At 51.0% G+C, this 20,056-nt stretch overlaps 1 protein-coding gene across 1 annotated transcript; it reads right to left on the bottom strand.

Annotated features, from left to right (window-relative positions):
- Positions 1-1,163: 1,163 nt before the first annotated feature.
- On the bottom strand, positions 1,164-18,621 carry RBSN (rabenosyn, RAB effector). The gene is made up of 11 exons (XM_068982751.1): positions 18,474-18,621; positions 14,162-14,302; positions 11,866-11,966; positions 10,902-10,947; positions 10,621-10,782; positions 9,103-9,344; positions 7,803-7,873; positions 5,376-5,462; positions 4,037-4,139; positions 2,932-3,036; positions 1,164-2,312 (listed from the first exon to the last, which is right to left on the bottom strand). Exons 1-11 carry the CDS (start codon positions 18,619-18,621, stop codon positions 1,164-1,166), a joined length of 2,355 nt encoding a protein of 784 aa, XP_068838852.1.
- Between the last annotated feature and the right edge of the window lie 1,435 nt (positions 18,622-20,056).

Here is a 20,056-nt window from a genome sequence, read left to right as displayed (position 1 = left end):
GATCTTAATTCCCTGACCAGGGATTAAACCCATGCCCTCGGCAATGAAAGCTCAGAGTCTTAATCACTGGACCGCCAGGGAATTCCCCATTTAATTTCTTAATACTACTAAATGTAGGTGAGAGAGTATCTCACCAGTGCCCACGGTCAGCACAAGATGACCGGCAAGACAAAAAGGCTCATTGACAAGCCTTGGAAGTTACTGTCATTGACCTTCTGACTCAGGGGACTTCAGCTCTCCTGACAAGGTTCCACAAGGGTTCCTGACCACCAACTCGTAAACTATAGCCTGGGCCCTTAGAAAAAGCCCAGCTCAGAGTAACTGGGCCTAAGCTCTAGACGATGCTTTCTCCAGGGACAACTGTCCCAGTGGTCATTCACTTCCACAGAGCAACACTTGGACAGACTCTGCTCCCAAAGTATACTACTTCTATCAGCCAAAAAGTTAAAAACTGCTGTTCTCTAAAAAGCTTATGAACAGACTCACAGTGATAATCCTGCACTGGGAGATTAACTTCCTGAAAGAGAGAAATGAGAACTAAAAGGAAGAGGGCAAGAGATCGTGAGGAAACCTCGCCCCCATCACCCCTTTTAAGAGGGGCTTTCCTGGGTCTAAACTATTGCCTCCACAGTGAGACCTTCCCCTGCCATCGCATAGGACGTGCCCAGGAGGGTAGTGGAAGTCCCAGGCGAAAGGAACATAGTCTCATGGGACAGCCTAAGAACCGAGTAAGATGTAAAGGGCTCTATGCTGTGTGTCTCGGCTAAAGGAAGGGCGCTATAGAAGGCTGCCCTCTAACACTGCAAGCTGATCGACACTAGGCAGGAGTGAACGCGGGCACAGGCGCACACGGGAGCCATTTCTGCCCAGGGCCCAGCGGAACCGCACCTGTGACACCTCGGCAGTGAAGATTTCACGTCCCTTCTACAGGGAGAACCCAACTATTAAAAAAAACTCAGGGAAAGCAGCAAATGCATGCTGGCTCTTCCTGCTCTCGTTCCCATTTCACTACTCAGCTGTCACGGGAAAAGCTCCAAGTGCACAGCACAGAAGAGCCAATTCCTCCGCCCTAACCCGCAGCCAGCTTAAACTCCGCTGGCCCCCTCCATGCCGCGCCCCCAGCCCGCCCGCCCGCCCGCTCCGCAGGCCCCCGCCCGGCCGGGTCAGTCGGTGCCCCGCTTCTGTTTGGCCAGGGTGCGCCTCAGCTCCCGCAGGTTCTCGGTCAGCACCTCCACCTCGTCCAGGCGGCCGCACTGCTTGGCGTCGAAGATGTACGCCTTGATGTTGTCGATCTGCTGGAGCAGCAGCTCCTCCTCGATGGGCTCGGCGCCCTCCTGCCCGTTGCTCTCCTCCTCGAAGGGGTTGGTGCAGGGGGCCTCCTCGAAGGGGTTGCCAGGGACAGGGGGCGATGCGGGTGTCCGCGGGGGGGGCTCATCTTCCTCCTCGAAAGGGTTGGGGGCGGGGCCATCTGGCTTAGCGAAGGGATTCCCCGCCACAGCCTCCTCTTCCTCCTCTTCCTCAAAAGGGTTGTACTCTCTGAGCACGCGGGCTGGCAGGCCGAGGGAAGGCTCTGGAGCAGGAGGGCTGGCCGTGCCCTCGGCTGAGGGGCTGGCGAGGTCTTCTTCCTCATCGAAGGGATTCAGGGAGGGCGCCTCACTGCGCTGCGACGCAGTGCTCTGGGGCAGGACCTCCTGGCCCAGGGCTGGGGGCCCAGACCACCCTCGGAAGGGCTCGGGAGCCGAGCTGGCTGGAGAGGTCTTGGTGGCAGTGCCGCTCTGAGCTGGGGAAGAGCCCAGATCCAAAGCGTGAGCGAGGTGGGTGCGCGGCTCTCTGCCCGGCTCCAGCTGAAAAGGCCTGATCTCCCGGAAGTCCAGGGACCGAGTCCGCGTGTGCAGAGAGGCCGCCTGGCCCTGCTCGCGCTCGCGCTCGCGCTCGCGCTCCCGCAGCACCTGCAGCTGCTCGCGCTGCAGGCCCTCCTCCTCGGCCTGCCTGCGGGACAGCGCGATGGCCTTCTCGGTCTGCTGCTGGTCGTACTCGTCCTGCAGCTGGCGCAGGTTCTCCTGCAGCGTGCGCACCTCGTCCGCCCGGCCCGCAGCCTTGGCCTGCCGGATGAAGGACGTGATGTTGCGGATCTGCTGCAGGAGGGGGTCCGGGTCCTCGCTCTGCCTCTGGCCTTCCGCCAGCGGGAGCCAGCCCTCAGCCTTCCTCAGCGGAGCAGGACCCCTGCGAGCGGGCGCCACCTCCCCGTTGGTCGCGCGGGCTGCCAGGTCACTCCGCCTCTCCTCAAGCCTCCGCTGGGATTCCAGGGCAGCCTGGGAAGATACCAAAGCCAAAAAGAAACACGGTCACCAGGCCAACAGCCACACTGCCGGCCACCACTGCGGCCATGCCATCCCCATTCCAGTGAGACCCCAGTCCCCCACCTCGGGACTGTGGTATTCAGCTGCTAAAATCAAGCCATGATTTTTCAAAATTAAAATAACAAACCAGTAAGTTAAGGGGTAAGCTTTCCTCCATCTCACATTCACTGGCTAAGCACTTACCTTAAACCTCTGAGGTCTATTACCACTCATCTACACTGGAATCTCACACAATCTTAAGTGCACATATTATTCTCTGTTTAATACTGCATGTTCCAGAGTGTTCTAAGAACTCCCTGGTGTCTGGGTCGTCTGCAGCCTGTACTGGGGGGAGGACTGCCAGTCTCCATGGTATCTAGACAGGAGAAAATCAGCAGAACCTCTGAAAGAAAAACAGGACCTGGGGGAGAAAAGCAGTTACTTAGATTTCTAAAATGCAAGAGGCCGGAACAGAAGGAAAACACAAACCAGAGCGAGTGAGAGGTTCTGACTTAACGACAACCTCACGGGACCCCCTGGGAGCCTTGGAGGCCTCTGTGCTCGTGGAGCCAGCGTCCCCTGCCTCGCTCACCTGCCTCTCCAGGATCCGCTTCAGCTCCATCTCCTGCTTCCTTTTCTGTTTCAGTTCCTCAAACTGCTCTTTGGTCGGCAGTGACATCAAACCAAGCAACTTTTCCTGTAGGGGGTCACGGACAATTTTACACTTAAACCCTTTTCAGGAGAAAAAAAAAAATGAATCTGAAGTTCCCTAGTGAGAACCCGCTGAAGCTACGTCACATCAGTCTAAGACAGTCACCCTAACGAGCAGACCAGGGAAGAACCTAACCTGGAAATCAGGTCCATGCCAGCTTCCTTATGGAGGGGCCAGCCTTTTCATTAGGAGATGATCAACACCAGACATCCCGGTTACTTGCTGTCTCAGTGAGGCCTTTTCCTGCCTTCCCTGTCTATTAGCACATCTGTAAGCCACCATCTGAGCCCCACCCCCATGCCCTCCTTCCGTTTCTCCCCAGCACTTACCACCCTCTTAAGCCATATATTCAGCTCTTTCTCATCTATCCCCTCTCTATAATATAAGCTCTACGAGAACGGGAAGGTCTATCAGGATACCCAGCACCTAAAACACTGCCTGGGCCACAGCGGGCACCCACCAACAACTATGGAACACAGTCATCCACCAAAAGCAGGGAGGGCGTCACTCTGCATGATGGTGTCAGGCAACTAACCGAACAGGACACGCAGAGCTCCGTCAGGAGCCCCACAGGCGACTGACTCTCACAAGGGCTTTCTGAGGTCGAGACGACTCAGATGCAGCCTCCCAGGTGGAATGAGCCATTGATCAATCACCTGTCTCCTCCAGACCAAGGGCCCAGGGAAAGTCCCCCAGGAGCTTATCGCAAGGAGGAAATACTCTGTGCAAGCAGGTCCACCAGGCACTCCTCACAGCAGCAGAGAAATGGGAGCCTATCAGATGCCCAGGGACAGGGGAACAGTTACACAAAGGGTGGCGAGCACACCCAGAGCAGGGTCGAGGTCACTTTCCTTTGACATGCAGATTTTTCTCTGGATGTGGCTGACACACAAGTAACCCTAAAGAGCGGTAAGTGTGCGAACGGAGAGCAAGCAAGCCATGGGCCCCGTCCGCCCTCCTGAGTGCTGGAGAGCGGCGGCTTTACCTGCACAAACAGTGTGGCCGAGTATCTGATCATCCTCTGCAGCCGCAGAGTGTTCGGATGTGGCGGTGGGTCCTGTTTCATGTCTAAGGTTAAGATCTTCTTACTGCATGAGAACAAACACGTCGCTGTAAGAGGCACGGCCAGCCTCAGAAACATGGGGGAAGAGTCCCCAGTCGCCAGGCTTGCGTGCCGGCAAGGTATGAGGAGAAATGGGCTCCAGGCTCCCCTGAAACGTCTTTGCGGGTGAAGCCCGTTTCTTACCTGGTGGCTGTACCTGAGGCCTCAGACAAGCACGGGGCGAACGACAAACACCCGGCCACGAGGGCCCGTGACCGGTGCAGCGAGGAGCCCTGTGCTTAGTTTAGCATTCTGCTGTCACTGCCTTACAAGCCTCCTTTTTTGTATTTATTTCTGTATTTGGCTGCATCAGGTCCTGGTTGCTGCTGCGGGCACTCGGGTGCGGCACGCAGACTTCTCTTCAGTTGTGGGTGAGGGCTCAGTAGTGGAGCACACGGGCTTAGCTGCCCCGTGGTATGTGGAATCTCAGTTCCCTGATCAGGGATTGAACCCACATCAGAAGGCGGATTCCTAACCGCTGGGCCACCAGGAAAGTCCCTTACAGTTCTAAACTTTGATCAGGGGACCTGCATTTTCATTTTGCTTCTGACCCTGCAACCTATGTAGCTAGTCTCGCACGTACGGATGGACAAGGGTTCCGCATCTGTTTTCTGAATCACAGTACTTCCTATACTGCAAAGGGCTGATCTAACCCCAACAGCCAATCCACAGTTAAAAAGCAGTAGCTGGGAATTCCCTGGTGGTTCAGTGGTTAAGACTCGACCACTTTCACTGCTGTAGGCCTGGTTTTGGTCCCTGGTTAGGGAAATAAAATCCCACAAGCCACACAGTACAGCCAAAAAATATACATATATATAGCAGTGGTCAAACTGAACTAAGAGTCTGGACTTCCATCCTGGTTCCAGCACTTTTGCTAGCTGTGGTGCATTCTTGCACCTGTAACATGGGGGTGTTAATCTCTGCGTCACAGGGTAACGGGTAGAGCACAAGAGCCACCCTGTGTGGCAGCAGCCAGTGACCAACACGCAGCTGCTGCCAGTTGGCTCCTGTTCCTGCAGCAATCACCAACGGGAAAACTCCTCAAGCAAGTTACCGAGACGCACTGAGAGCCGGAGCTGGCAGCCCCCTCAGCCTCCTCCTGACACAACCCCCCGATCACCAGGACCAGGTAAGCTGGGTCTGCTGGCCGCCCACCACCCCATAAACCCAACACATCCTCCACTTAAGCCGATAGGTAGGAGCATCACCTAACAGACCTTACCTTAGCGCGTCTATCAGCTCATACACTTTCTGCACTTCCACTCGAAGGTCACTGGCATGTTCCAGACTGTAGGTTGTCTCTCCGGCACTAGGGAGAAATAATGCAGATGTTTGATCTAAGTTTCACAGCACTGAATGGAGAGTGTGGTGTAAAAGGACTCTACAGGTTTAAGGCCTCACAGAGAGGGGGACAGTTAATTCTCTTCAATGCATTTTAGACTCCCCCGCCTTGTGGCTCTGCTGGTAGAGAATCCGGCTGCAATGAGGAAGACCTGGGTTCGATCCCTGGGTTGGGAAGATCCCCTGGCAAAGGGAAAGGCTACCCACTCCAGTATTCTAGCCTGGCGCATTCCATGGACAGTAGAGTCATCGGTCGCAAAGAGTCAGACACGACTGAGCGACTTTCACTGTCACTTTCATATAATGCAATGCTCGTTCCTTTTCAGAACGTGAGTGTTAATTAACCAGAAGTCGCTTTTAATTTGCCGATGCCGTGGGAAAACTAGTGCCGAGGCCTATGATGGCCAGCTCCTAAGCTCGTTGTCAAAACAAGTAGGACTGACCCTGCTTCAGCCTACTAAAACTTTCCCTGAACAACTTCTGTGCATCTAGGAAGAGGCATGAAGTGGTTTACTACACGAGCTGCTTACACCACACCAGAGGAGAAGGCACTTTTCTTTCCTCAAAGACTACCCAGAAAGCAGAGGAGGGGACATCAGAAGAGGCCACTGGGGGCTTAACGTCAGTTTCAGAGGAACAACGTGGTTATCACGTGGTCTCAGAATTTCATTTACAAGGCTGCCACTCCCACCAGGCGGCTTCCCTGGTGGCTCAGTGGTAAAGAGTCTGCCTGCCAAGCAGGAGACCTGGATTCGATCCCTGGGGCAAGAGGATCCCCTTGAGAAGGAAATGGCAACCCACTCCAGTATTGTTGCCTGGGAAATCCCATGGACAGAGGAGCCTGGCGGGCCAGTCTATGGGGTGGAAAAGAGTCAGACATCACTTGGCAACTAAGCACACACACACACACACCCCAGACTGCTGAATTCCAAGTGCAGCGATTGTGGCTGTTCATTTTTATACCCCCAGTAACTAGCACGTGGGACGAGCTTAAACAAGGTTTACTGAGAACAGAAACATTTCAGGTGATCTCCCAGCTACTAATCCAGCCTCAGCTATGGCCACTCAGCTCCCTCCTGAGGCAGCAGCAAGTTAAGGTAAATAAAAGCACTGCCAGGCTAACCTGCTTTCCCTCTATCGGGCAGTCCTGGCTGGAAAACTCCTGGTGTGTTCTGCAGTCTACAGATTCAGTAAAGCTGTTTCATCATCTCTAACTGCACAGTTTGCAAAAAGAACATCAGGCCAGAACCAAGAGGACTTGTACTTTGTCTCGATATCGCCAGGTCATGTGGAAGGTGACAGGGCTGGCCTGAATCCGGAATCGCTGCCCTGGTCTCAGTCACATCAACCCACTGTGTTATCCTCGGGGCAGCGATCAGGCCCGCTCCATTATCTTGCGTGTTATTTGTTCCCTTGCTATGGCCTGCGCTCCCATGATAATGGAGCTGTCCTCGCTGTGCCCTGCTACCGCCCCAGCACTCAGAAGAGTGCTCGGCACCTAACCCGCGCTTGGTAACATCCACTGAGTGAATGAGCGGCAGACTGAAATGCACCTGCTGAAGCCCCTCAGAACTGGTCTCTGGAGGAAGAGTTAACACGCCTGGAAATGCGCTCAGCAGTGGTAGCTCCCCTCTGGCTAGCGGAGAGCCCACAGACCCACAATGGTGTCTAAGGCACAAAGCAAAAACCCAACGGGACTCTGGGAGAGGAGGCCCTCGGGTGACAATGTCCTGAGGAAAGGGCTGGATGCCAGCACGCTGCCAGGAACACCAGCTGATGTTGCTGGCGTCCAGGTAGAAGGTAGGCCTGCTCTAATTTTAAACCCATGGGCAGGGGTGGGAGGAGGGCGCGTGGCCTCCAGTGAGTTCCAGGGAGGAAAGGAGCACACGGCAGACGCTCCCAGTCAAGGACTCTCCGTTCCGGGGAGGTTTACGCTTCTTCCCAGCTGCTCCCAGGAGGGCAGTGGGATCCGCTGAGTGAAGTGACTGCTCAGTGAACTGCAGGCAGAGAAGGGACTGTGCTTTCCCTGCTCTCCTTCAGAGCCAGTGGTCTCAGGCAAGGAGTGGAGACAGCAGGGCTGGGACGCAGGAGGCGCAGATATATGGGGGTAGTCGGGGACAGTGGGGCTGAGAGGACTCAAGAAACAGGGCTCCCCGCGCTTCCACCATCTGCTGCAAGGGGCTGCAGCGTCTAGCTGCGAGGACTGAAGGGAAAAGGGCAGGGCCTACATCTTCAGCTACTAAAGAATTGGCCAGAATGCCAGGAAACAGTCACCACTGAGTCAGGAAAACAGAGAGGAAGAGCTTACTTTAACGATGCTGCCATCTTGATGTATTCAGGAGCTTTTTGGTCAACCTTCTCCATGCAAAGCCGTAATTTCTAAGAGCAAAAAAGAAGAGGTGAGTTGTGTCTCAAGATACAGAAAAGGCAACAAAAAGGTTATGCGGAATCAGTGGAGATGTATATAAAATGTGCAGGTTTCTAACTGGAAAAAGTGCAGAGAGGGGCTTCCAGTTTTGTCCTGTTCATTGTTACCAATTTCCTGGTCTATAGACCTACTCTACAAGGAGATCTTGTAGGAAGGAAAGAAGGGTGAGCTTTGGCCAGATGTTTTTGAGAGGACCAAGGCCCTCCAGGACACACGTCATGTGAGCTCACCAAGGTAGCAAAAGAGATCAGTTGCTATGGCCTTTATCTGCCAGGTGACGCTGGACACCACACAAGGCATTGCCAGGGCTCACTTCAAAAGAGAAGGAAACCAAAAGCTCGGCGGCTGTTCACAGAAATTATCAGATCGTGAGCTCCACATAACAATGGACAACGGCTACGTCTGCAGCTCAGCAAGGTTTTAATTAACACCATTTCTAGTAGTCTGACTATTTTCACTGCGGTTCCAGAAACACAACCACTGGGGCCCGCAGAGCTGCTAACAGTGACCATTCAGTGATGACCAGACAAAAACTCTCTCCTCCCCTGTCCGGTTTTGCACCAACTGCTTCCTTCCACTCCCCCGTTTCCTATCACCTCCCTGCCCAACACCCTCCTGCCTCATCCTTCTCAGCCTGCAGGCCTCATCCGGGTTAGGAGGCAGAGTCAAGCTCACGCCCAGTCTGACTCTGAACCGCAGGCTCTGGCTACACCCTGCTCCTGTAACGTAGCAGCTCCTGAAGGCACTGCAGGGTTGCTGGTGGTAACTGGAGCTGAGGCATTTGAAGGGACTCAAAAGAGGAAGCTCTATGCTTCTGGGAAGTTTCTCAAACTCCCAAGTGAGTGTCCCAGGACCCTTCTGGTTCACCACCAGCTCCTGCTCCCGCTCTGACCCACAGAACCTGTTCATACCGCATGGCAACCAGCCTTCCTCCTCTTGCCCCTGGGCCACCGAAAGCGCCAACCTCCAACTCTCAGGTGGGCAGGGAAGGGCAAGGAAGCAAGTTTGTTGCAACACACCCAGTGACTCTGCGACTCACTCAGGGCCCCAGCTAGTGCCCTCTGGCAGAAACTAAAAATAACTGAAAGGAACAATTTCCCAAAGCATTTTTCAAAATCCACGGGTGTGCACATAACGAAGAGCCCGGCCTCGAACTGGACTCAAGCCGGCCCGGAATCACCTCGTAGAGCCTCACGACGTCGGGCGTGCGCTCCTTCTCGTCGATCTGCTGCTCCCTCTTGAGGAGCGTGTCCTTGCAGTGTGTGCAGCAGCGGATCCGGTCATCGTCCTTCTCATCCAGCACGGAGCTCACGCTGCTCACACTGCTGATGCTGCCCCGGCGGGAGCCGTGGACGCTGTTGGGTGACTGGCTGGGGCTGGTGTGAGTGCTCAGGGAGTCCTTGCTGGCACTGGTGAGCTTGTCTGTAAAGAACACAGGATGGGCAGTGGTGAACTCCACAGGCGGGGTGCAGACGCTGCCCCGGGCAAGAGGCACCCACACCTCTGCCTGCTGGGACTCAGGCTCTGCGGTGGGCTGGACACCCAGTGCCTCCAGGAGAGAGCCAGGAGCCAAGGACAGTCTGTCCTTGAAGCTCTGAGGCTCACCCCAATCTGGCCTTACCACCTCCTGCCCTGCTCCAGCTGCCCGGACACACCCAGGCTCTCCCTGGGACCGCCCCCGCAGCCTTCCCCCATGCCCAAACCCCACTGCTACCCCTGCCAAATCTCAGCTCAAATGGCACATCCTCCAGGAAGCCTTCCTCAATTCCTTGAGGCAAAAACCATTTGCCCACCTATCAGTTCCCACCATGTCATTCCTCCTGGGGCACTTCCCACTTGTTCCGTGTGATGACAGCTCTATGCACAGCCCAGAGCTGCCTAAGCAGTTGTGATTCCGAGGGCACAGACTGTCTCATTCATCTTTGCATCCCTATGGGATTGTTCCAGTAGGGCTACCGCACAGCAGCTGCCCAGTAAATATCAGCTAATCAGCCCAAGAGAAGGAAGATGAAGAGTGTCCCCAAAACATAGCTCAGCTGAGACAGGGAGTCGTCCTGGGGTGAAAGGGAACATACCAAGGTGACACGTGCCCACTAGACACCAGAGCCCCACCCAGGAAACATCTGCCCCTTCCCACGTTACCCAGATGCCCTGCAGCCAACAGCACGTGCATCAGCGGAACTCTGCAGGGTTGCAAAACCCCCACACATCCCAGAGTCAGCCAGAACGCCTTGAGATCATCTCCAGCAGCTTTTCACCAGCTGAGATTCAAAGTCCTGGGCCACTGGGTTCCTCCTACCCTGGAGGAATGGACGATGCTGATAGACCACATGTGGGCAAACAACGACCAGCGAGCCAAGTCCGCCTGGCTTTGTATGTGGCCCTCAAGCTACCTATGGTTTTCACACTTCAAAAAGGCTGTGTAATAAAGAAGAAATGTCACAGAGACAGGATGTGGGCCACAAAGCCTAAAGTACTCACTATCTGGTCTCTTAAGGGAAAAGCTGGCCAACCTCTACTACAGACCATTGCTCCCCTGGGCCCTAGCACAGGGCCGAGGCTGTAGTGGGCCTCAAGGAATCAACAGTAAATGGAAGGTCCCATGGACCAAACACCGAAACAAAAAGCTCCCCCAGCCCCCCAGTGGGGGCTGGTCTCGACAGGAGGTCAGGGTCCAGGCTGCCCCCACGTCACCTACTCGCCAAGGGAAGGCTGATGAGCTCCATGCACTTCTTGCACATGATAGACCCGCAGAGGCGGCAGTGGTGGCGGCGGCTGCGGATGCTGAACTTATTCCCGCAGTCTGGACAGAAAGGGACGTCCTGGTCGTTGACCCAAGGCACCACGGACTTTTCTATTGCTGTGGGAAGAACAAGACAGAAACCGAGCACACACAAAGGGAGGCCACTTTAAAAAAAGAGATCGGGTCAGGATGAACGGTAAAGAACAGAAGGGACGTGAGCAACGTCCTAGAGTTACCTCGGATCTTCGCAGACTCGGTATTTGTTCTGTCAAACGCGGTCAGCTGACAAGGAGAAAAAAGGGTCAAAAGGAATGAATCTGGTGGTGGATACACGGTCTACAGGCGGAGGCATCAAGTGGGAGTCAGTACACGGGCATTACTCAAGTCTATGTCATCTCCAACCCCACAAGGTCACAAACACAACTTCACAGGGACAGAGTATTAGCTTTGCATCCAGAAGGCACTCGCCTTCCCGTGACCCATTCCAGTCTCTTGACAGCCGGCTGCCCACGGAAGCAATGGCCAGGGGCAGGCAAGGACACGGTGGGGTGGCTACCACGAGCGAGGGGGACCCCCAGTTCTCCACAGCCCTCCTGGACGATGAAAGGAGACACAAGATTCCCGCCCCACGAAGTGCACGCAGAGAGCTGAGCCTGTAGTGCCACCGTGCCGGCCTATGTCACAGCCCAGCGGATACCCATCAGGCATTTCCAGGGCTGATGTAAACGAGAGCGGTCATGGTACTGAGGACTCGCTCTAAAACCAACCACAGGACAAGAGGTTTCCACCGCATACGCTGGTCCTGGTGGGCCCTCCTCCCGCGTCTGGCTACCAGCCTGTCGGCCATCACAAGGCATCACCCACCCTACCCCTTCGTGTGACGGCGCCTGGGACCCCCCAAACGAGGAAAGGATCTGAAGGCAGAAGGGCTGCCAGGCAGTCAAGTGGGCTTCACAAGAAGGGAAAGGGAAGCTGGGTATGTGGCCAGTCATCAGGCCGGGCTGCTACCCTCAGTAAAACCAGCCCAGGCCAGCCCCGTGCGCCGCATCCTCAGCACCGCTCTACGTAGGGGGTCTTCCTGCCAGCGTCAGACACACACGATAGACTTAAGACGACACACACCCAGCAGAAATGTAATTTTTCCCTTCAAAGAATTTATACTGGCAGAAAAAAAACATGTTTTAAAACAAAAAAATTTACCTTCTCTAACCTGATTATTAATTTATTGACTTCAACGACATAGTGGTCAATTCTGGCAGCTCGGTATTTTTTGAAGTCAGAAAGATGGCTTCGCATAGCACCTAGAAGGAAGGGAGGGGGCAACACAAACGACTTGTCATTTCCCTGAGGGAGCCTCCCTACCCTGAACTTCAAAAGCAAGCCAAAAACCTAGGATTTTAGCGTCTTAATAAAAATTTAAAAACTAGAAAAGCAAACGGAAGGAAGTTTGCTAAAATGATAACTATGGTCACCTTGGGGCTGCAAAATACGTTAAGAAAGACCTCAAGGACAGAGCCTGGGCTCTGGAACCAGCCTGTGCTCAATTCTGCCACACACTGTGTGACCTTGGACAAGTTCCTTAATGTCTCTGTAACTTGGAGTACTCAGCTATAAAATGGGGAAAACAGGAGTAGCTCCCACACAGTGCTGTTATCCAGATTAAAGAAGTTAAATTTATAAAACCCTTAGAACACTGCCCAGCATGTGAACTTTTGTTAAACGAAAAGGAAATAACATTATCGGCTATGCTTTTTTTTTTAAATCTTAAACTTTTCTATACTTTTCACAGTTGGTACAATACGGCTTTTTCATCAGAATGAACACAACCCTTCTCTAAATAGCCCCCAACATGCAAATGCTAAGAGATGCCCTTGTGGGGCTAGTTCAACCGATAGCATCCTCAGTCCAGCAGCCAAGACCCAGGACAATCCTCATACAGATGGAACCAAGTAGCTTTTTGTCTCAGAGTATCTGGATGAGCTCCTGCTCAATCTGTCACCGCTTCTGAAAGCTGGCCCTGCCCCCAACCCCTCCCAGCACTCAATTCATTTCTTCCTCCCAAAGACGGCTTGTTCATGCAGGTGCTTAACTGTATCTAGGTCTTTATACTAGATTCTTGACCGTCCATTCTTCTCTTCTTCCTAGCCATACTCTAACATCTAATTAAAATTTAGCTGCACATTTTTAGGAGTGTCGATGAGCATTCCTCTGAAAATCTGCCATTCACTTGACCTTTCGCAATTTGTACCTTCCTTCAGTTGTTAAATCAGGGAAGTTAACTGGAACATCATCTTGAAAAATTTAACACTGCCAATCATGAAATAAATTATCAAAAAACTCATAAGAGGTCATACACTTAAAATGTCTCCTTCGTGTTTTTAACTGTCTTTCATATGTAACAAATAAGTATATGCATACAGTCTTATTTTTATTTTCTCCCACCATGATGAAAATAAAACGTCTCCACTCTCTAATATGTTAGCCACTGGCCACACATGGAGACTGAGCTCTTAAAATTTGGCTGGTGTGTGGTCGTGGAACTGACTTTGACTTTTAAATCTTATTTAACTTTAAATGGAATGAGCATCACTATCCTTTCTACCTCACATGGCTTTTATGAAAGGTGAACAAGATAATGAATATCAAAGTATAATAAAGCAGTACGTGACTTCCCTAGCAACTGGTGGTTAAGACACCACGCATCCAATGCCGGGGTTGTGGCTTCAATCCCTGGTCGGGGAATTGTGAGCATGCCACAAGGCTCAGCCAAAATGCAAACAAAGTGTAACAAAGTACTACAAAAAAAATCATTATTTATCCATCACATGGATAGACAGTATTATATTAATGATAACTAACATTCAACAGTCAAAGGACACGGAAGATTAGTTAGTTCACCTCCATGTGGCATGATCTTTTTGGTAAAAGCTTCATTGAGTTATCATTCAAACACATACAATTCACCATTTAAAGCATACAAAATCAGTGGGTTTTAGTTTACTGACAGGCTTGTGCAACCATCACCAAAATAAATTTTAGACTATTTCCATTACCCTCAAAAGATGATAATTCGGAAAGCAAGTAAATGATACCATAATTACACAATTCAGAAAATTAACCTGCATGAACCAGTGCTTTTCAGTAGGCAGGTGAAATCTATATGAGAAGAGGCAATGGGCTGCGTCTGGAGTGATGTTCAGAGGCTGGGACTCCTATTCCAGTTCTGCAGCGCCCCAGCTGTCTGACCCCGGTCAGGTCCCCATGGAGTTCAGTAACAATTAAATGAGAGTCCACATGTAAAGATTTAATGCGGTGCCTAACGCCACAATGCTTTGTGTTTGAATGCCCAGCTCATCCTTGTTGGTTGTCTCCCCCTACTAGGACACAAAGGTCCTGGGAAGCTTACAAGCATGCAGGTATACTGGTGTCTCTTCAGCCAACTCTGAAAACATACAGGTGCTCAATAATGAATGAATGAATGAAAAGCATTTCTTACCAAGCTCCTGGGGTTCCCACATGTAAGGATCGACCCCTCCATAGCTGAAAGACTCGTATCCTTGGGTGCCTGATTCAGCTCGATCATCTCCTTCCCGTTTCAACAGCCTGTTCTTTGCTTTCCTAGCCTTCTGGACAAGACCTTAAGAAATGGAACAAACGCCATATGAATCCATGAAGAAAACCCAGTGGCGTGTTGAGGTGGTACAGGAAGAGCACTCAGATTTCCCCTATCAACAGGGTCCCAGTGCATTTCGTGAATTCTCCTGTATCAGGGTTCTTTCATTCTCCAAGGACAGAAGCAGTAGGAGGGAAGGAGGCAAACTTCTAGGACCAGTGTCCCAACCCCATCTACTGGTCCAATTCCATCCTCCAGCCCGTTATCATTATAGGGATCTTGTCGCTTAAAAAAATAACTGATTTAAATCAATTATGAAGTTAAGGGGAGACTCAATGGCAGGCTGAGGAACATGAGCAAACCCTACCAGAAAATCAGTTCTCAGGTAAAGACTCTTGGATTCAAAGATCTGGACAAGTACTATGAAAGATCTGTACATGCTGGACGCGTAGTACAGAAAGGAACCCCTGGGTCTCAGGTCCCATAAGAAAGCTGCAGATGGTGACTTCAGCAGTACTGTTATGATTAACTCTAGTCTACAATCTTAGGGCTGCAAAACAGACTTCAGATAAAATTAAAGAACTTCAAGGACAGTAATAGTTGGAGGCCAGGGAAGGACACACGAGGAACCATGGGCTCCTAAGAGGACAAAAACGTCCAGTCGAGAGTTTGAAAGGTGGAGGGAGAGCCAGCCAGCAGGAGCGTGAGGACACTACAGAGAGCATCGTCTCCCCCACAAGTCACTCCCTAGCCCTGGGTCTTGCCTCCCAGATTCCAGCAAGACAGATGGAATCAGAATCTTTAAGAACACCAGAGTGGCTCCCAGATTTCAAGCTTCCCAAATAAGCGGCTGATTAAGAGGAACAGAGAGGATCAGGAAAGTTAAATTCAACTGACAGCCCTTGTGTCCTGAAAAGGTTTTGTTAAAAAAAAAATGCATTTCGGACAAGGCACACGTCCTCAATTCAAGATGGACCCGGCAATGAATCCTTCCTGAGGGTTTTGTATGGCTTTGGGGCAGAAGGCAGCTACAAAGGAAGCCTAGAACCCACTGTGTAGCACAGAGAACTCTACTCAGTGCTCTGTGGTGACCTAAACAGGAAGAAAATTCAAAAAGAGGGGGATGTTTGCCTACGTATAGCTGATTCACTTTACTGTACAGCAGAAACTAACACAACATTGTAACCAACTGTACTGCAATAAAAATTAAAAACAAGAAGGAAAGAAAATAGTCCCCCCAAAAATAAAAAATAAATAAATAATTTTAAAAATAAATAGAGTAAGCTTAGTGAAGGCACCAGGACCATGGGCTGTATACACAGCGTCCCTCTGATGCCAGATATTGGGAGTTAGGAGAGAAAACAGCCCATAACCTGCCCCTGAAGCGATGGTGAGGCTACTTTTAAGAGGTTATGTTGGAGTTAGAACCAAAGCTTGAGCCAACCAAAGAAGGTCCCTCTTGTAGCCTTCCATTGTGAGCAGCGCTAAACGGAAAATGAGAAACGCCCTTCCTATAAAAGCAGGCTTTAGTGCTCGCAGCCTGGCCCCTTAGCTGGCCTCATCTTTGAGAGTTCTTTCCAGTCCCAGGTTTTCCAGGCGCCCACAAGTCAAGTACAGGAAGCAGGAGGTGGGAGCAAGGAACTCTGCGTGGAGATGTAGTTTCCAGTATCTGATCAGCCCAGAGCATTTCTTCAGCTCAGTACCACTTTCTCAGTACCACTCAGTTTCTCCTTTTCACTAGTTGAGAAGAAAGCCCAAGTCTCGACTTCCTGCAAATGTTTTGTGATTATGAGCCAGAGGAAAGGAAAGGGGGCTGAAGCCTAGGCATCTGATTCATTTTGCCCGTCTTCCCTTCACAGCCAAAGCCGACAAGAAACCCACTGTGTCTCAAAGGAGCAGAAGCAGGAAAGCAGGGAGAAGCACCAACAAAAAAGAGGAACTAAATCCGATAACTTCCGGGCTCTCTCTGGCCAGGATTCACGATCAGCCCTCACTTCCCTTCAGACGGAAACAGAAGGTCCTGTCTCTATTATTTCAGTAATCTTACACATTTTCCCTAATAGAAGCGCAGCCGTCCCAGCAATGTGAAGACACCACTCTCTAACCTCTCTAGCCACGAGCACCAAAGTCTTAGCAGAATCCCAGTATACTACCCAGTCCAGCTGACACCAAGACCGGCCGTTCACTGAAGCCCCTTCGTTGTCCCAAGGCCACTTAGACAAGCAGTTCATTTGTTTGCTAGTTTTCCAGCTGCAGTGTTTGCTGTGATCGGAATACAGGGCCTCGCCTCAGCTGGAATGCCACCGGCACAGAGCACGGAAGACACGGGGCCAAGGCCTAGCTCGGTCAACCCCTGCGCAACCTTGGAGAAGTCACTGCCCATCTCAGAGTCTTGCTGTTTCTCTGTAAAATGAGACCAACCACCTTCCCGCAGGGCTGTTGGGAGAGTCTGTGAAAGAACACACATTTCTCTCGTTCTTTTTTTCTCTTTCATCTCCTAAGAGCCTCCTAAGAGGCTGCTCCAGACTCTGTAGCCAGAAGCCACCTCGTCCATCGCACCCTTCAGGATTCTGAAAATGTTTAATTGTCATATTTTTTGTCAGAGGTTATAAGCAGTAATGCTTTCGACAATTTTTTTCTGACCTGAAAAGTGAGACACGGAGTGAGATTATTTCGATTACAGGGGGCGCATGACTCACATGTGCGGAGGCCAAAGTCCACTTAGGAATACATGGATCACTCCTTTCTCTCCCACCCAACAAAGCTGTGAATGCGGCATCAGAGCTTTTCATTGCCTTCAGAAGTGTGGCCAGTGGTTAACTGAATCACTAGGAAAGAGAGTTCCAGAGCGCCAGCACCGTACTTAGGGATTAGAGTCTGAAGCCTAGGAAGTGAATACTCTGAACAGCAAAAATCACCTTCAAAAATTCTTTCTGTATTCCTTTAGGACCTGAGGGTCGTTGGAAGCTCACCAAGTTTCACCTTTGTGGGTTTTCCTCCTTACATTCCAACCATACCTTCCTTTTCCTGCACTGCGGAGGACGAGGTGCCATGAAGGAATTAAGGATGGCAGGAAAGCCAGACTCTGCGACAGGTAAGCGGGTGTATAGCGTGCCTCCGCTTACATAGCAAAGGAAAGGAATCCCACCCGAAACCCTCTGGCACTGGCAGTTAGATAATCCAAACAGGCTAGGAAGAGACAGCAGAGAACAGTAATGACACTTACTAGGTGCAAAGCCAGGCTCTACCTCACCGTGCAGCTTCACGTTATGTGTGAAGCCTCGCTGTGTAGGCATTATCTCGGTGTTTAATCTCTGTGTGTCTGGAATCTTCATCAGTAAGATGGGGCTCATTGACAACACAGTTATGCTGAGAATTCAATGACATTAATGCAGGGGAATGTTTTGAATACGTGCTACATGGAGAAGGAAATGGCAACCCACTCCAGTGTTCTTGCCTGGAGAATCCCAGGGACAGGGGAGCCTGGTGGGCTGCCGTCTATGGGGTCACACAGAGTCAGACACGACTGAAGCGACTTAGCAGCAGCAGCTACATGGAAAACACTAGAAACGTGTTCTCTATTGTTATTGTTAATTTACTCTTATTTATTGTGTGATGGTGGTTGTCAGCTACAAACTGGCACTTACCAAGAGCACTGCCAACAACTGAACAGCAGAGGCGTTTGCCATCTGCCTCTACGGGGACTCAGCCCCACGCTGCCCTAGCTGCTGACCTTCAACAACCCCCGAGGGAGTTCAGGGTGGAGTGAGGCACGCTGTGCTCCAGGGAATCTGGTGGGACAGGTCTTTAGACGGTTGGATGTTTTTAGGAACAGATTTTATGATCTCCATCCTTGCGTCTCCTCATATCTAGACAAGCACTAAATCCCTTCATGGTGCATCAGACCCTCATACTCACAAAAAACCTGTTGTAAACTGAGTGCTTCAGGGCACTGAACTCCGCCTTCACCAAAACCTTATATACTGACTTCGCAGCAGGCGCCCAGAGCCATCTGAGATGCTGCCTCCAGGGCTGCAGTCCGCATTCTGCTCCCAAATAAAACTTAACTCACAACTCTCAAGTCGTGCATCTTTTTTCAGTTGACAGTGGCAACCACGCAAGCCGATAAAAACCATCCCACGAGTTAAAGCTCCCAAGGACAGAACGAGGTAAGCCGGAAATCCTAGCCTCTTACTTTTAATTTGCCCTTTGACATCACGGTCTTCCCCGGAGTGCTCTTCCTCATAATGTGACTGCAGCTGATAGAAAGACTGCAGGTCCTTCAGGCACAAAGGGCAGAGGAAGCCCTCTCTCACTTCGCCTGGGTCATCCAGAGATGCCATGGGGTGTCTTTCTCAACCCCTGCAACGCAGGGGCCTCATGCCAAGAGTCAGCTGGATTCCTCCACAAGAGACAAGGGATCGCACAGCATTAGCTTAGACAAGGGGTCAAGCAGCACCCAGACGACGGGGAAGTGGCATCATGGTCCTGGATGAGGTGTCCTCCCTGGAGCAGAAGTCCTACGAAAGGAAAAAAGAAAGGGGAGGGGGGGACAAATTCAGGCAAATTAGCAGCAACTGAGAACTTTCCTTATTCTTTTCACAATTCAAGATGGGTACTTAATGTTTTCCAGTGCAAGTCTGAGAATACAAACTGCTTTCTCAAATCCTTAGACGGAAACCTAAAGCTTTCTAAGATGAGACCATCACAGGACAACAGCAACTCAATGAAGGGGGAAGCACAGACTCCTGAAGATAAGAAAGGAAAATACTCTAACATTTCCAGCTTCATAAAGTGCATGCCATGTCTGAAGCAGTTCTCAACAAGCAGAAGTTTTTACTTAACTCTCTTTCCCTTGACCATTTATTCAACTACATATATGGAGTTTCTGCATCTGTCTCAGAAATGCACTGATGTAAAAGGGATAGCATCTATCCTAGAAACCAAACAAAAATGCCAACTTCAGTCTAGGGAGCAGCATTAGAAACTTGACTGATCAGAAAGAAAAATCTACTTCGATAGCCTCAAACTGAAAATAACACAAATACTTACCAAAAAAAGAAAAATATATTTTGTGTCTTATGTTTGTAAGGTACTTATTCTCCAATAAACTTACTAGACTTTATAAACCAGCAAACCTAACGTTCTCCCTGCCTCAAAAATAAAAGAATCGGTGCTTAAACAATTCAGAGTTTAATAAGTTACATTTTCAGTTTTATCCAGCCTAGACAAAGTCACTTTCAATGTCAACTTGGAAAGATTCCCAGCCACAGGGAAAACGTAGGCAAAACCATTTCACCAAAGCTGAGAAATTTCTCAAGAACCTGAGCCCACAAACGAGGGTGGAGAGTGAGCAGGAACCTATGAACCTCAGCTTTGAGCTGCCGATGGACCCGCTTCCAGGGCCACTGAGGAGGGACTGCCCAGTCATCAAAGCGAAAGGGGGTCGGTGACCCAGGAAATAAACAAATGAAACACGCGGTTCCTGTTTTCTTCCTCCAGTGAAAAAGCCCGACGATTGCATACAATCACATCTCAGCCCCTTTCAGAGACAGCCGCTGAAAAGACAAGCAGCTCCTAGCCAGAGGTTCACCCAAGCCTCCTCTCTTCCCACTCACCCGACCAGCCGCAAATCCAACACACACTCCCGAAACCTCAAGGCACCCTCACTTCCGCAGAAACGCACTGCTCAAGGTGTTCTGTCCCGGGGCACCTCTCCTCACAGCACTAACCCCAATTTGTAATCACAGGTACACAAAGCGACGAAAACCCACAGCC

Source organism: Capricornis sumatraensis, chromosome 10 (genome assembly GCF_032405125.1).
Source record: "Capricornis sumatraensis isolate serow.1 chromosome 10, serow.2, whole genome shotgun sequence".
Classification (NCBI taxonomy): domain Eukaryota; kingdom Metazoa; phylum Chordata; class Mammalia; order Artiodactyla; family Bovidae; genus Capricornis; species Capricornis sumatraensis.
This window is presented reverse-complemented; position numbering and strand designations above follow the sequence as displayed.